The sequence below is a fragment of the Tasmannia lanceolata genome, unplaced genomic scaffold (genome assembly GCF_043159265.1).
Source record: "Tasmannia lanceolata isolate RefF3 unplaced genomic scaffold, GAP_Taslan_0.1 ptg000002l, whole genome shotgun sequence".
Taxonomy (NCBI): Eukaryota; Viridiplantae; Streptophyta; class Magnoliopsida; order Canellales; family Winteraceae; genus Tasmannia; species Tasmannia lanceolata.
Genome location: NW_027518679.1, coordinates 16,728,101 through 16,744,843, shown reverse-complemented (window position 1 = coordinate 16,744,843; position 16,743 = coordinate 16,728,101). Strand labels below are relative to the sequence as shown.

Genomic DNA, 16,743 nt, shown 5'->3' with positions numbered 1-16,743 from the left:
TCTCCAATGTAATCTTCATAGTATCAATGAAATTGTCAATTTTCAAAAAATAAAAATTCACTTGTGTGCTTCCTTTTGAGAGACTAAGTGTCCTACTTGCCTTGGATACAAGGTTAGGCCTGACAGAAGGTCAATGATGGAGTGTTGCATGAATGTTGCATGAATCTGAGGCAAGTGAATTAGCAGGCCTGTTTCCATTGGTATTAGAGCGATGTTTTCTCCGTCTGTGAGGGATAGTAGGGATTGCTTCATATGTGGCGTGGCCACCAAGCAAAGAATTGCCTAAAGAACGAAACTCTTAACGAGAGTAGGGTTGATCGCAAGGAGAGTCAAGCACTTAGTGAGTGTCACTAGGATAAATGACAAACCGATGCCTTAAGCCTCCTCCTTGCGATTAAGGGCCAAATGATGGGCACTAAATCGTTGAAGAGAGAATTGATGCACTTGGATGTGTTTACACAGTATAGCTATGAGGACCTTGATTGGAATATGCGCAAGGCACAACTTTGTGTCGACAGAGGAGGCGAAGTGGCAAGGCCTTCAACTTGGGAAGGAAGTAGCAAAACAAGCTACAAGGATTGGATGCTTCAAGTCGAACGCAATCAAAAACCTGATGGGTGGATCGAACATTTGGGGAAAGATTGTCACAAGGTGAAAATTTGACTTTTATAATGTCATGGAGGAGTTGAGAACATCCTAGAAGTATAGAGTTGTGTAGAAGACTCTTGGATGAGTCTGGAAATGTGTATACAATTATAAATATTTGTAGGTGTCTCTAGAGTTCTCTTGTAATCACTTGGTAGAGACATGTATGGAGAATTCTAGAGAGCGTAGAAGTTTCTTGGATGGTCTTAGACCGTTGGATGATTGCCGAATGGAAAGATTTAGAGCACTGGTATGAGAGGATGTAGCCCATAAATGGACAAGGTGTCTCATTTGTTAATTACCTTCAAACCTCTGAACTTGTAAGCATCCATGAGAGCAATATAAGGTATTCTTTCCATTCACTTTTGTGCTATGATTTGTGGACACGGACACGGGTGTCGTGTGTCGACACGGACACTGAGTGTCGGACACGACAACCTCCGAAAAAGTAGAAACAGGGACACAGTTACCAACGACGACATGGTTCCCTAGAAAAGCTCTCAAAAGCTGGTTTACAAAGAAAAGACAATCAGATTTTGTGCTATTATTAAAACAGTGTAGTGCCAAAATCAGTAGCTTGGTCTATATTGAAAACATGAAGCATTTCTCTCTGCAAAAATCGTCAAATAGGTCACTTTTGATTATTTTCAAAAGCTACGTTTGACAAGTTTGGTGGGAATTTGAAGTGCCCTGTTGTTGCTGTACTTTTTCCCTCTTTTATTTATGCTTAACTGTTGAGAGAGAGGTTTAGAGAAGAAAAAGTGAGTTAGAGAAGAAACTCCCCCTCACTAATATATTTATTAAAAGAGAGATAAGCACAATTACAACTATGCCCTCTGGCTTATTACATATATCCAACACTCCCCCTCAAGCTGGAATGTAGATATTATACATTCCGAGCTTGCTACAAATATCATTCAACTTTGACTTAGGTAAGAGTTTTGTGAAAATATCTGCTAACTGGTCCATAGATCGAGTAAAAGAAACATGTATCTCGCCCTTACGGATTCTCTGGCGAATAAAATGGCAATCAACCTTTATAGGCTTGGTTCTCTCATGGAAGACGGGATTTGTGGCTATGTGAATTGCAACTTTATTATCACAATAAAGCTGAGCTGAAGAAGAAGAAGGAAAACCAATCTCTGTAATGAGGGAACGTAACCAAAGAAGCTCCCCACTCGTATGGGACATAGCTCAGTATTCTGCCTCGGCACTAGACTTCGAAACAACTTCTTGTTTCTTATTTTTCCATGACACTAGATTGCCACCAACAAAGGGCACTAGCCCGTGATTGATCATTGATCTCCTATCTGCTGGAGATCCTGCCCAATCTGCATCACAATAACCTTCCACCCTGACATGTCCATTTTTCTTGAATAGTAGTTATTTTCCTGGTGTAGAGAATCTGAACTACTGCTGTCCAGTGAGAGGTACGAGGAGCACTCATAAACTGGCTAACTACTCAAACTGCATAGGAGATATCTGGGCGAGTAACCGTGAGATATATGAGCTTACCAACGAGTCTCCTATACCTGCCAGGATCTTCCAACAGATCTCCTTCGTCTGGAATAAGCTTCACATTGGGATCTTGTTCTTATGACCGTCTCATTTTGTTTCTTATGACCGTCTCACGTCTTCTTTCCAAGCCTCTGTTTCGTCCTTGTCCTCTGTTGTTTTACCAAAGTCATTACAGGAGGCTCTTCAACATCCAGGCTGGCGAGCTGCTATGGATCTAGAAATGGGTGCACTCTGATCAAACCAGACATGGGATCTTGTTCCACTTCCTGCTGGGGCTCGACCAGTTGGTTGTCGTTGGGTATTCTCAATCAAGTATTTACCTGATGGGACAGTTGAAAGGTTGAAGGCCTGTTTGGTTGCCAAGGGTTACACTCAGACATTTGGGGTTGACTATCATGAGACATTCTCGCCAGTTGCGAAGATTCCTTCAGTTCGCATGATCCTATCCATGGCAGTTAATCATGGTTTGCCTCTACATCACCTAGACGTCAATAATGCCTTTCTACAGGGCGACCTCTAGGAGGAAGTTTATATGGAGCAGCCTCCAGGGTATGCTGGTCAGGGGAGATGTCCTCCTCTGTTTGTCGCCTTAAGAAATCATTGTATGGCTTGAAACAGTCTTCACAAGCATGGTTTGGTCGATTCAGTGAGGCCGTCATACGTTTTGGACTTAGACAGTGTGCAGTAGACCATTCAGTGTCCAGTCATCAATCTTCTGCAGGGCGCATCCTTTTGGTTGTGTATGTTGATTCATCATCATCACAGGTAGCAACTCAAGGGGAATTCAGAGATTGAAGAGTTTCTTATAGGCAGAGTTTGCTACGAAGGATTTGGGTCGGCATGGATACTTTCTTGGGATAGAAGCGGCATATTCCTCTCAAGGGATATCTCTATCACAGTGAAAGTACGTATTGGACTTACTGGAAGAAACAAGAAATCTTGGAGTAAAACCTGTATTTGCGCCTCTGGATCCCAATGTGAAGCTTATTCCAGAGGAAGGATATCTGTTGGAAGTTCCTGACAGGTATAGGAGACTAGTTGGTAAGCTCATATATCTCACTGTTACTCGCCCAGGTATCTCCTAAGCAGTTGGAGTAGTTAGCCAGTTTATGAATGCTCCTCGTACCTCTCACTGGACAGCAGTAGTTCAGATTCTCCGCTATTTGAAAGGGGCACCAGGGAAAGGACTACTATTCAAGAAAAATGGGCATGTTAGGGTGGAAGGTTATTGTGATGGGATGGAGAAGATGGAGGCTAAAGGGGATCCGTAGTGATCAGAAACCCTAGGGCTCTGCTACCATGTTGAGAGAGAGGTTTAGAGAAGAAAAAGTGAGTTAGAGAAGAAACTCCCCCTCACTAATATATTTATTAAAAGAGAGATAAGCACAATTACAACTATGCCCTCAGGGTTATTACATACATCCAACATTAACAATAAAAAAAAATATGCAGTGTTGGCAGCTTGATGTTGACGGCTTAGCACATGACCTGCAGCTGCAATAAGTATAGTCAGAACAGTGACAATACAAAAGCTCAGTCTGTTTGCTGCAGTCAGCTCAGCCATTGTCAGTCATTGTATATGTCTTGTCTCTGATGATGTGCAGGCAGGTAATAAAAAACCTTCAGAATAGAGTTATAGAATCTGGCAGTTTATACTTTAAGTGCTAATCTGGCAGCTTATGCATTTTCTTTTTGGCGTAATATAGGATTCAATACGATACAGTTAATAAGCACTTAGGAAATCTCGCTGAAGGTATGTGCGTGTCGAAACCCGTGTCGACACGTGTCCATACACGTGTCCGTGTCGACACGTGTCGACACGGGTCAATGGTGAAAATATCCCGTGTCCACGAATCATAGCTTTTGTGCTTCCATGTTTGAGTCTGATTGTCCTACACATAGTTTCAAAACTCTCCCCCGTCATCATGGATAACCTTTTACTTACGCCGCCTCTTTTCCGAGTCCGCATTTTGCACTACAAAGTCAATCCAAAGCACCTTTGACTCTTCTGAGTTATAACTGTGCCAACCGAGTACTCAGCCACGTCAACGAAGTACTCGACCTCGTCGGGCTGAGTCCAATGGGATTTGCGGATTTGCTTTGGCCACGTTTTGACCCACATCCGTGTTTTGAAACACTGGTCCTACTTGCCTTAGGTATAAGGCTAGGCCACTTGGGTTGCCTTAGTTGGGGCAAATGGTTGAACATTGCACAATATCTGCATGGTTGTGAGGCTAGTGAATTAGTATGCCCATGACATTTGTTAGTGTATGTATATGCCTGTGGGCATATCCGCCTTTTGTAAATTTCTCATCATATATAAATACATAAGTGAGAGGGAGACTCCCTAACTCACAATTTCTTTCTCTCATTCTCTTCCTCAACATGGTATCAGAGCCCTAGGGTTTTGTTTCCTAGGGGCCCCCATAGCAGCCCCTCACCCTCCGTCTTCTTCTCTCCCTTCTCCTCTAACCCTAACCCTAACCCAACATCCCTGCCCCCCACGCTCTTCCTTTCCCTTCCCTTCTCCTCCTCCTCCCACTGCCCCTCCTCCCTTTCCTCTAACTCCTCCACTCCCTGCGACAGTAACCTGCCCCACCACCTCTCCTCCCCGCTACAGTAACCGCTATGGTACCACTACAGTACCCGGAAAAAAAATATTTCTATACCCTAGAAATCTGCTCCCGCAGCCTCACTTTCTCATTGTCTTTCTTCTCCTAATGGCTTAAATCTCTTTTACCTACTTTCGTCTTCTTTTCGCGGCTCCGATCTTATATCCCTAGATCTGTGTGTCTTCATCATGTTAGCAAGGGTTTCTTTCATGCCCTATTTATCATTTGTCTCTCTTTGGAGCCGCGATCTCCATTATTGATTTCTCTGCTTTTCGCCTCGGCATCATTTCTTCTCGTCAGTTGATTCTCTCTTTGATTATTTACTCATGGATAGCCCCGTTATTGAGGATCCCTCTCTCGGGCGGCCTCCTGTGGCTACTGTTCCTATGGTTCGCCCATCCTCCTCCTCTTATAACCCTTCGTCTTCTTCGATGGATGGTTCTTTTCCTTCCTTGACCAAAGGTAGGCATGATGGTTCCAATTACCTGAATTGGAAAGTGGCTGTGAAGACCTATCTCATTGCTAGGGGGAAGATTTCTATTCTTCGTCGTGACCCCCTCCTTCTAGTGATCCCACTTATGACAAGTGGGAGCAGGATGATGACCTTATCTGTACTCTCCTGTGGCAGAGTATGTCCCCTGAGATTGCCGGGACCATGATACAGCTTCCCGCTCGCCAGGTTTGGGATCATATTGCTACTACCTTCTCCGGGAAAAGCAACCTCTCTCGAATCTGTTCCACATATTCTCAGTGGCTGAACCTTCGCCGCGGAGACACTCCTCTCTCGACCTACTACAGTCAATTTGTTTCCCATTGTCAGCAGTTAGATGTTCTTATGCCTCTTACCACTGATTTGACTACGGCCGCGGAACAGCGTGATACGTGTCGTTCAGTTTCTCGAGACTTTGGGTCCTGAGTACATGCATCTTCGTTAGCAGATATTTGGATCTGGCATGTTGCCTTCTCTTCAGGAGGTTTACTTGTGTGCCCAGCAGTGTACTCTTGGTGACTCTATGTCGGCTAGTTCGGTTGATATTACTGCCACTGCTGCCTATGGCGTAGGTGACCGTGCTACTCGGGGTGGAGGCACCTTTGGTCGTGGCCGTGGCGGTGGACGTGATCTTCCTGCAGGGCGTGGTGGCCGACCGCGTCCATATTGCTCGCATTGTCGTCGTGATGGACACTATATGAAGACTTGCTATGTTTTGCATCCTGAACTTCGTCCTTCCTCTGAGACTCGTTTTGGCCGCTCCGCACACCTCGCTGCACCAGATTCTTCTAAGCACTCCCCTGCTTCCGTTCCGCCCAGCACTGAGCCTCAGGCTGATAGTGTTTTTATGTCTCGTGCTGACTATGATGAGTTACAGCGTCTTAGGTCTACCAGCCATCCCCCAACTGCGACTTTTGCTCATCTAGGTAGCTCTCCTGCATCTCTTCTTACTAGCTCCTGCTCCTGGATTATTGATTCTGAAGCCTCCAATCATATGACAGGTACTTCTTCCACACTTCGTTCATTTCATCCACTTTCTGATCAGTCCATCACACTGGCTGATGGGAGCTCCACTCCTATCTCTGGTGCTGGTGATATTTCTCCTCGTGTTGGACTTACATTGTCCTCTGTTCTATGTGTACCTAAGTTACCCTTTAATTTACTCTCAGTTAGTCAGCTTACTAAAAATCTCAACTGTTCTGTCTCATTTTATCCCTCTTACTCCTTGCTTCAGGATCTCTTGACTGGGAGGACGATTGGCTCGGGCTGTGAGATAGATGGGCTTTATCGTCTGGACTGTAGCCCTTCTCGTACCATTTTACACAGCTCCGGCGACGCATATCAGTGGCACTGCCGTCTTGGACATCCCAGCCTTGATCGTTTGCGATGGACATCTATAGTTTCTTCTTCTGTTACCCCCTTTACGTGCGAGGCCTGTGAACTTGAGAAACACCATAGGGTGTCCTTCCCGTCTAGGCCTGTTAGTCGGGCCTCACACCCATTTGTAGTGCATTCCGATGTATGGGGTCCCGCACGGACTACCTTTGTTTTTGGACGTCGTTATTTTGTCATTTTTATTGAGGATTATTCACGTACGTGTTGGCTTTATTTACTGAAAGATCGCTCAGAAGTATTCTCTGTTTTTCGTACTTTTCATTCAGAAATTACTAACCAATTTAATTGCACTCTTAAATGCCTTCGCACTGATAATGCCAGGGAATATTTCTCAAAGTCCAATGGTTTTGAGGAATTTCTTTCCACTCGTGGTATACTACATCAATCTTCCTGTGCTCACACCTCTCAACAGAATAGTGTTACTGAACGGAAAATGCGATCATTATTGGATGGAACTCGCACTCTTCTTTTCCAGATGCGAGTTCCCAAATCTTATTGGGGCGATGCAGTTCTCACTGCTAACTATCTTGCCAATCGGCTTCCATCCTTGATTCTAGGCAGCTCATCCCCTTTCTCCATTTTACATCCTTATCATGAGCCATTTCCTCTTCCTCCTTGGGTATTCGGGTGTGTTTGCTTTGTCCACAATCTTGGACCTGGTTTGGATAAATTAGATCCTGAATCTGAATGATGCATTTTCCTCGGCTACTCACGCACCCAGAAAGGTTATCGCTGTTATAGCCTCAGTTGCGTTGATCCTATGTCTCGGCAGATGTTTCATTCTTCGAGACTGAGCCCTTCTTTGTGAGCTCTCCAGATACGACCCCTCTCTCCCATTTTTCAGATCTTCCTCTACCGATTCCCGTTCTTCCTGACCCAGTAGTCTGTCCATCTCCATCGTCTCTCTTACATTTTCCTTCTGTGGTTCCTGTTCCCTCTCCTCCCTTACAGGTACCTTCTCGGCCCCCGGCTCCATTAATTAAGAAGACCTATCAGCGCCGCCATACTTCTCCAGCTCATCCATCTTTGACAACAACTGCCTCCTGGTGCATGCCCCGTTGGGTGTCGTTGGGTCTATACTGTGAAATATTTGCCTGATGGCTCTGTTGAGCGCCTTAAGGCACTCTTGGTTGGCAAAGAGTACACTCAGACGTCTGGGGTGGACTATGGCGAGACATTTTCTCCCGTGGCGAAGATTTCTCTACATCAGTTGGATGTTAAAAATGCTTTTCTTCATGGTGAGCTCACAGAGGAAGTTTACATGGAGCAACCTCCTGGGTATGTTGCTCAGGGGGAGATGTCATGCTCTTTGTGTCGATTAAAGAAAGCCATTTACGGTCTTAAGCAGTCTACTAAAGCATGGTTTGGAAGGTTCAGTGATGCCATTATGCGCTTTGGTATGAAGCAGTGTACAGTTGATCATTCTGTCTTCAGCTGTCAGTCTACAGTTGGGTGTGTACTCTTGATAGTCTATGTCGATGACATCATCATCACTGGCAGTGATACAGCTGGGATCCAGAAATTGAAGACATTCTTGCAAAATGAGTTCTCTACCAAGGATTTGGGTTGTCTTAGATACTTCTTGGGTATTGAAGTTGCATATTCGACAAAGGGGATTTCTCTCTCACAGAGCAAATATGTCTTAGACCTGCTTGAGGAAACAGGTTGTCTTGGAGTGAAACTTGCCTCGGTTCCCATGGACGCAAATGTGAAGTTACTACCTGAAGAGGGAGACTTGTTAGATGACCTAGGCAGATACAAGAGGCTGGTTGGTAAACTTATCTACCTTACAGTCACATGCTCAGATATCTCCTTTGCTGTTGGTGCTGTCAGCCAACATATGAGTTCACCTCGTACTTCACACTGGGCAGCAGTTCTTCAGATTCTTCGGTATTTAAAAAGTGTTCCAGGTAGTGGGTTGCGATTCAAGAAACATGTAGATCAGAAGATAGAAGAGTACATAGATGCAGATTGGGCAGGATCTCCAGCTGATAGGAGATCTACCACAGGATACTGCACATTTGTGGGAGGTAACCTTGTGTCATGGCTGAGTAAGAAACATGATGTTATCTCCAAATCTAGTGTAGAGGTGGAGTATAGAGCTATGGCACACACAAGTGGAGAGCTCATTTGGTTACGTTCTCTCTTGTCAGAGATCGGTTTCTCTCAATCATCTCCTTCTCAGTTATATTGCGACAACAAGGTATCGATTCACATTGCCACAAATCTAGTCTTTCATGAGAGAACTAAACATATCGAGGTTGATTGCCACTTCATTTGGCACCGGATTCAAAACGGAGAAATATGCACAGTGTTCACTAGATCGGTGGACTAATTAGCGGATATGTTTACTAAGCCATTGAACAAAGCTAAATTGAGTGATAATTGTAGCAAGCTAGGAATGTTTGACATATACATTCCAGCTTGAGGGGGAGTGTTAATGTATGTATATGCCTATGGGCATATCCATCTTTTGTACATTTCTCATTATATGTAATTACATAAGTGAGGGGGAGACTCCCTAACTCACAATTTCTTTCTCTCGTTCTCTTCCTCAACAACATTCAACTTGAAATAAAGCCTGCAAAGACATATTGCAGCTACATCTTGGATCAGCCCAAAACCTAATCATGTCTCCTGATCCAAACATAAACTTGACGTCTTCAGCAGCTTTGCAAAAATATCTATCCATATTCCCGAAGCAAGCGCTCTAATCACCTTCCCTGGATTCCTCCCGCTCCAACCCTCTTCACACTAATTGGGCATTAGAAAAGGCATAGAATAGATTGAGAGATTGGGGCTAATGAAGATTTGAGCAAATCGATTCTTCTGCTCCCTCTCAAATTTTCCACTATTGGGTTCCAAAGAGCTGAACTCGATACCATTCAAAAAAAAAAAAAAAAGAGAGCTGAATTCGATCTACAAACACATTGCTGGAGACTCAAATATGTGCAAGGAGATTAGATTTGCTGCAACCCATCACTCAAGCAATGCCATTCAACATGACCTTCGGACCACTTTTAGTTTTGATGTTTGATACAACAGAAATCCACAGAACAGGATCCTATCGTTTAAAAAACTGCAACTGAGAAATTTTCCAAAGCTAAATTGTGAGATACCGGCAAGTCAGATACCTTTAAAACTGCAGCGGAGGGTAGTTTCTTATTATGTATTTGGAAATGTTAAACTTTGTGATCAGTGGGTATTTGGAAGAAAGTTTAAAAATATGAGATTGGTGGCTATTTGAAAGAAAATTTAAAGAGATTCAGAACCTTGTAGACATTATCTTTTTGAAAGAACGTGTGCATTCCCTTTGAGTCCAATGATAGTTTTCGGTTGAGTCCTTTTGGTCATTTATGGGGGATGATTATTCCATTGCTTCGATGGGTATAGTGTGGAAGACTCCATTACTCCAACAATTTATGCTAGTTGTTGGACTGTGAAATTAACACCTTTTTTTTATGACATAGGGTATCCCCACCCCATTTAAGGCAGGTCTAATCCCTACGGATGCACGCAATCACCCGTAAACCACATGCATCAGGTAAGCCCGGGGGGCTTCGAACTCGCGTCTATGGGGAGCAAACCCACGATTCCAGCTGGCGTGCAAACTCCGTATGGGTTTAACATCCTTGATAAAGTTTGAAGTGTTTTTTGATTAGCTAATATTTGTCTGATGTGTAAAGAGAAAATCTTGCAATCATCTATTCATTTATGTTAGGTGTTCCAAAAGGATGGAAATCTATCCTCCGAAGGTTCAGTATCCATTGGGTTTTCAGTAATGGCATTTGTTAACAGAGAGATTTGAGAATGAAATGTTGTGTGTTAGCCGTCTTGCCCTAACACATATATATTTATTATGAGAAGAATATGAAAAGACTATAATGCCCTTAGGCTACATAAGCTTATTCTAACACTCCCCCTCAAGCTGGAGTATGAATGTCATACATGCCCAACTTGTTACATAAATCACTCAATCGAACTCAATTCAACGACTTGGTAAACATGTCTGCAATCTGATCATTCGTTCGATTTGAATTTGGCCTGTTTGAATCCTGTGACGAATAAAGTGACAATCCACTTCTATATGCTTAGTTCGTTCGTGAAATACCGGATTCATAGCTATGTGAATGGCTGACTTGTTGTCACAGTAGATGGACGCAGGGGACGAGTATGAGAATCCAATCTCTGACATAAACGATCGTAATCAAATTAATTCACAGCTGGTGTAAGCCATGGCCCTGTATTCTGCTTCTGCACTGGATCGAGACACAACGTCATGCTTCTTACTCTTCCACGATACTAGATTTCCACCTATGAAGGTACAATAGCCATTAGTAGATCGCCGGTCAGCAGGAGATCCGGCCCAGTCTGCATCAGAGTATCCCTCAATTCTCAAACGGTTATGCTTCCGGAAGAGAAGACCTTTCCCTGGAGGTTTCTTCAGATACTTCACTATTTGAATCACAGCTGACGAATGTGATGTTTGAGCCGCACTCATATACTGGCTAACCACACCAACAACATATGCAATGTCCGGACGAGTGACTGTGAGATAGATCAACCGTCCTACTAACCGTCTGTATCGACCAGGATCGTCTAGTGGCTCCCCCTGATCAGGTGAAAGCTTGACATTCAGATTCATAGGAGTCTGTACAGGTTTTGCCCCAAGAAGACCTGTTTCTTCCAAAATATCAAGAGCATACTTCCTTTGGGACAAAGATAGCCCCCTTTGTGAATGTGCCACTTCAATGCCTAAAAAGTATCTCAGAACACTAAGGTCTTTTGTGCTGAAGTCATTATGAAGGAAATCTTTGAGGCGTTATATTCCTGCTTTGTCATTCCCTGTAATAACAATGTCATCAACATATACAACTAGGAGAATCAGACCATCCTTGCTTCGAAAGCTGAACAGAGAATGGTCTACAGCACATTGATTCATACCAAATCGTAGGATGGCCTCACTGAATCTCCCAAACCAAGCACGAGGAGACTGTTTAAGACCATAAATCGCCTTTCTAAGCTTACAGACGGTATGCTGCAACTCCCTCTGAGCAACAAACCCTGGTGGTTGCTCCATATACACCTCTTGCAAATCACCATGGAGGAACGCATTCTTGATATTCAACTGATTTAGTGGCCAAGACTGATTCACGGCCAAAGAAATCAATACACGGATGGACGGAATCTTTGCCACTGGAGAGAATGTCTCAACATAATCAATCTCATAAGTCTGAGTAAAGCCCTTTGCAACAAGACGTGATTTTAACCTCTCAACAGAGCCATCAGGTAGGTATTTGACGGTGAACACCCACTTACATTCGACTACCTGAGCACTAGGAGGAAGGGAGGCCAACTGCCATGTCTGATTTTTGGCCAAAGCATCCATCTCAGCCTCCATAGTTGCCCGCCATCTCGAATCAAGCATAGCCTCTCGTGCAGAGCGAGGAATAGAAATCGATGACAAAGAGGATATAAATGCAGTATACGAAGGAGATAATCGAGCATAACTTACCGCATCAGAAATAGGGTGATGAGTGGTACGAGAACGAGTACGACTCGCAATGGGGGCATCAAGAGAATCATCAACCTGAGCAGCATCATCAGAGGATGAGGGTAAAGGACCTGCTTGCTGAGAAGAGATGACAGGGCATGCAGGCTCAACTGAAGTAGTAGAACGCTTGCGAGTATATACTTGGAAGGGATGCTGAACCAGATCCGGTGGCAGACTTGGAACCGGAACCGGCAACGGCAACGGAGGAGGAGATACCGGTAAAGAAGAGGAAGCAAGAAAGTAGGGAGTATCCTAAAAAAAGGAGACATCAACACTGATAAATTTGCGGCGAACCTGAGGACTGTAGCATCGGTAACCCTTATGGGTTCGTGAATAACCCAGGAAAACACACTTGATTGCCCTTGGGGCCAATTTATCAAGTCTTGGAGTGAGATCCTGGACAAAGCAAACACACCCAAACACCTTGGGAGGTAACGGAAACGGATCCCCAGAAAGGGTGTAACATCGAAAAAGGGGATTGATTGCTAAGAACTGAAGAGGGTAGACGATTACCTAGAAAGCAGGCTATAAGCATAGCGTTAACCCAAAAAGATTTGGGAACATGCATTTGATACAGAATGGTGCGAGCTATATCTACAAGATACCGTATTTTCTGCTCGGCAACACCATTCTGTTGTGAAGTGTGGGCACAAGACGACTGATGAATAATTCCACGACTAGAAAGAAACTCCTGAAAACCGTGCCGATCAGAAAAATACTCACGGGCATTATCAGTACGTAAATATTTAAGGGAACATGAGTATTGATTTGTAATTTCAGCATAAAATAAACAAAATGTAGAAAACACCTCAGAACGATCCTTTATTATATAAAGCCAGGTCATCCTGGAAAAATCATCAACAAAAATAACAAAGTACTTCGCACCAAACATAGAAGGAGTACGACATGGACCTCAAACATCAGAATGCACTAACTCGAAAGGACTACTGACACAACTAACAGAAAGAGACGGGTAGGAAACACGATGGTGTTTTCCATACTGACAGGACTTACAATGAAAAAGACTAATAACACCAGAAACAACTGAAGAATGCTGCAGACGCTCAGGAGAAGGATGACTGAGCCGGCAGTGCCACAAAAAAATATGCTGAGGTACTAAACGCCATGGGAGTGATAGCATCATCCAGGTAGTATAGACCATCAGTCTCATGCCCCGAGCCAATCTTCTTCCCAGTCGCAAGGTCCTGAAAAACACAATAAGACGGAAAGAATGTTACTGAACAATTAAGGCGATTAGTAAGCTGACTAACAGAAAGAAGATTGCAGAGAAAAGTAGGAACACAAAGTACAGATGATAAGGATAAGTGGGAGGTGGCTGTAACAGTCCCAGTGCCTGAAATAAGATATTGAGTCCCATTGGCCAAGGTGACCATCTTAGTAGGAGCACAAGAAGTAAAGGAACTAAGAAGTGTACTGTTACCGGTCATATGATGAAAGGCACCAGAATCAATGAGCCAGGAAGCGGAATGGCTAAGGGAGCAAGATGGGTTGCTACCTTCTGTGGCAAGTTGAGCAGCCAGTTGTTTCCCTTTCTCCTGTAGGCGCAAAAGTGACTCATACTCAGTCCGAGAGACCATGGTGTCTGAGGTAGCAGGAATAGGTGCAGCAGGTGTCTTAGAAGCGAAGTGGGCGGCTCGAGCGGGACGCAGCTCGGGATGGAGATCGTAACAGAAATCAATAGTGTGACCCTCCATGTCACAATCACTGCAATGACGTGAGCCACGACCCCCATAAGTACGGCCTCCCCCTGAATCTCTGCCAAAGCCAAGGCCCTGTCCGCGACGACCGCGACCACGACCCCTACCACGAGTGCTCCGAAAGGAACCAGACTGGGCAGCAAAGGCGGACTGGTCACCAGCAACAGAGATAGTCGGATCGATACGTAGAGTGCGCTGAACGAGAGAAAAGATCTCATCCAAAGATGGGAGCGTGCCTATCCCAAGGATCTGTTGCCGAAGAGGGACAAACTTAGGCCCTAAGCCATAAAAAAACCAAGTAGTACGGAGCTCATTCTTCTGTTGAGCCAAGGCCTTAAGGCCGGTGGACGGTGGATGATAAATATGAATCTGCTCACAAAGACCAACAAAATCTGAATAGTACTCAGCGACGGTCTTATCTCCACGCGAGATACGAAGGAAGTCACTGTAAACATCAATAATCCGCATGAGATTGTTGCTGCCGGAATAGAGTGTCTCAGCACGCAACCAGACTGCCCGTGATGTATCCAGAAATAGCATGTGGCTCGCAATCTTTGGTTCCATACTCTGACAGAGAAGAGACTGGAGTTGGGCATCCTCCTGACTCCACTTATCATACCCAACATCTTTTGGATTCGGAGGATCCGTCGTGAGGAAACGTAACTTGCCCTGACCTCGCAGATAGAGGTGAACAGAACGACTCCAGGCAGGGTAATTAGCACCATCCAATTTAATGGATGTCATAGAGGTCACTGACACCGAAAATGAACCGGAGGAAGAAGCTGATGGCAAGGCCATAATAAACACCAAAACTCTAGTGGGATGTCGGTAAAGCAGACCAGACAAGACACCACAACTATCACAGACACCCACAGAAAAGGGCAGCCAAATATAGGCAAGCAAATCACCACGGAGATAAACAATCAAAAGGAAAAACCACAAACATCCGCCGAAAGGACCCCGAAAGAACAAGCACGAAGCCTTATACTCGTGGAACTACAACGAAACATAGAGACAAAGCTTAAGTCATCAAGTAGGAATCAAAGACAAATGTAACAAAGCGGAGCTGCGACCAAAAAGGTGAGAAATGTAACGGGAAGATTTAAAGCAGGAACACCCGACGGTTAGAAGAGAAGAACGCTACCCTTATAGGTCAAAGAAGATGGGGAAAGATGTTAAAAAAAAGAAAGGAGGGCGCGCAGGGGGGGCAACTTGGGTTTTCCAGGGGGGCACGCAGGGGGCAACCTTGGATTTCAGGGGGGGCGGGGGGGGGGGGGGGGCGCAGGGGTAAACAGGGAAGAGGTTGGGTTTCCAGGGGAGCACACAGGGGGGCGCGCAGGGGGCAATCTGGGTTTCCCAGGGGGCGTTCAGGGGGGGCGCGCAGGGGCAAACAGGGAAGAGGTTGGGTGTTCCAGGGGGGCAACCAGGGAACAGGTCGGGTTTTGTACAGAGAAAAAGGGGAGGAGAAAGATAGAAAAGAAGAAGAAGAAGAAGAAGAAGGAGTTAGGGCATGGGCATGGACTTCAATGGAGGAAGACAAGAGGTCTTCAATGGAGGTCCCTCGAGCATCGAGGAACCCTAGGGCTTTGATACCATGTTAACAGAGAGATTTGAGAATGAAATGTTGTGTGTGTTAGCCGTCTTGCCCTAACACACACATATATATTTATTATGAGAAGAATATGAAAAGTCTATAATGCCCTTAGGCTACATAAGCTTATTCTAACAGCATTAACAAAAGGCTTTAGTAACAGAAGGAATTTTGGGGCCTTCCTGTCATGACTTCCATTGAGGTCAGGAAATCATCATTATTTGCCTGCTGATGAGGGAGAAAAAGCGCATTGCATGGAATTGCCCTCTACGCAATGGTATTAGGTTCATTTACAGTGGTATTATGGTACCTTAATTGGGACTGTAGGCCCGACAGGGGTGGATGTTATGTATAGAAATGAGAATGGAGAAATTTTGAAGGTCGTTTAGCCACCTTGGAACCAATGATGAAATCGAGACGGATATAGTCCATGCCCTTGTCATTTGACATAGCCATAAATTTGTAAAAATGTTCAATGCATGAATGTTTTGTCAAAGTATGCACTCCATATTGCGTGAAGAAGGTTCCTTGAAAATACCTAATGCCCTCATATACATCAGATTATGACAGTATGTGATCAATGGGTGGATCTGATCCTCCAGCTATATTGAAACTTTGTTATTGTTAAACAGTTATACTTTTTTTTATTATTATGATTAAAGAGCATAGAAATCCATTAATGTTACCTACTGATCATATTGGTAACAATATAGTAGAGTAATTTCATTGTATTCTTTTATTGTATGAAATTACTTGAGGAACAGCCTACTATGGATGAATAATATTATATTTAGCCCATGTAGAATAATAGAGATCTTAATGCATGGTTCATTTGATTTCTTTTGGGTTCCAGAATATGGCATACTACAAAATTTCACATGTTGATGGCCGAATTACGAATCCAGAACAACGAATTGCAAGTGATATACCAAGGTTATGTGAAGAACTGAGTGACCTTGTACAGGAGGATCTGACAGCTGTTACTGATGGTCTGCTGTATACCTGGTGCTTGTGTTCTTATACGAGCCCAAAGTATATACTTTGGATATTGGTAGGCGTTTCCACATCTTATAGTTAATGGGAATGATTCACACATTTCTCTAGTTATCTCCACAATTTTGGGAACCTGCAATGTTGTCATGTTATTTTCAGAAACAAGATTTTCTCAATATGATCTCCCAACATTTTTGTGACGATACTATTGCCATTTTATTTCACAA

General features: G+C 44.1%; 1 protein-coding gene across 1 annotated transcript in view; it reads left to right on the top strand.

The window, feature by feature from the left end:
- The window catches only part of LOC143880688 (ABC transporter D family member 1-like), a 135,078-nt gene that overhangs the window by 27,941 nt on the left and 90,394 nt on the right, over nucleotides 1-16,743 (top strand). Inside the window, exon 5 of the mRNA XM_077383679.1 lies at nucleotides 16,377-16,574. Within this exon, the coding sequence (XP_077239794.1) occupies nucleotides 16,377-16,574 (198 nt within the window). The remainder of the gene's footprint in view (nucleotides 1-16,376; nucleotides 16,575-16,743) is intronic.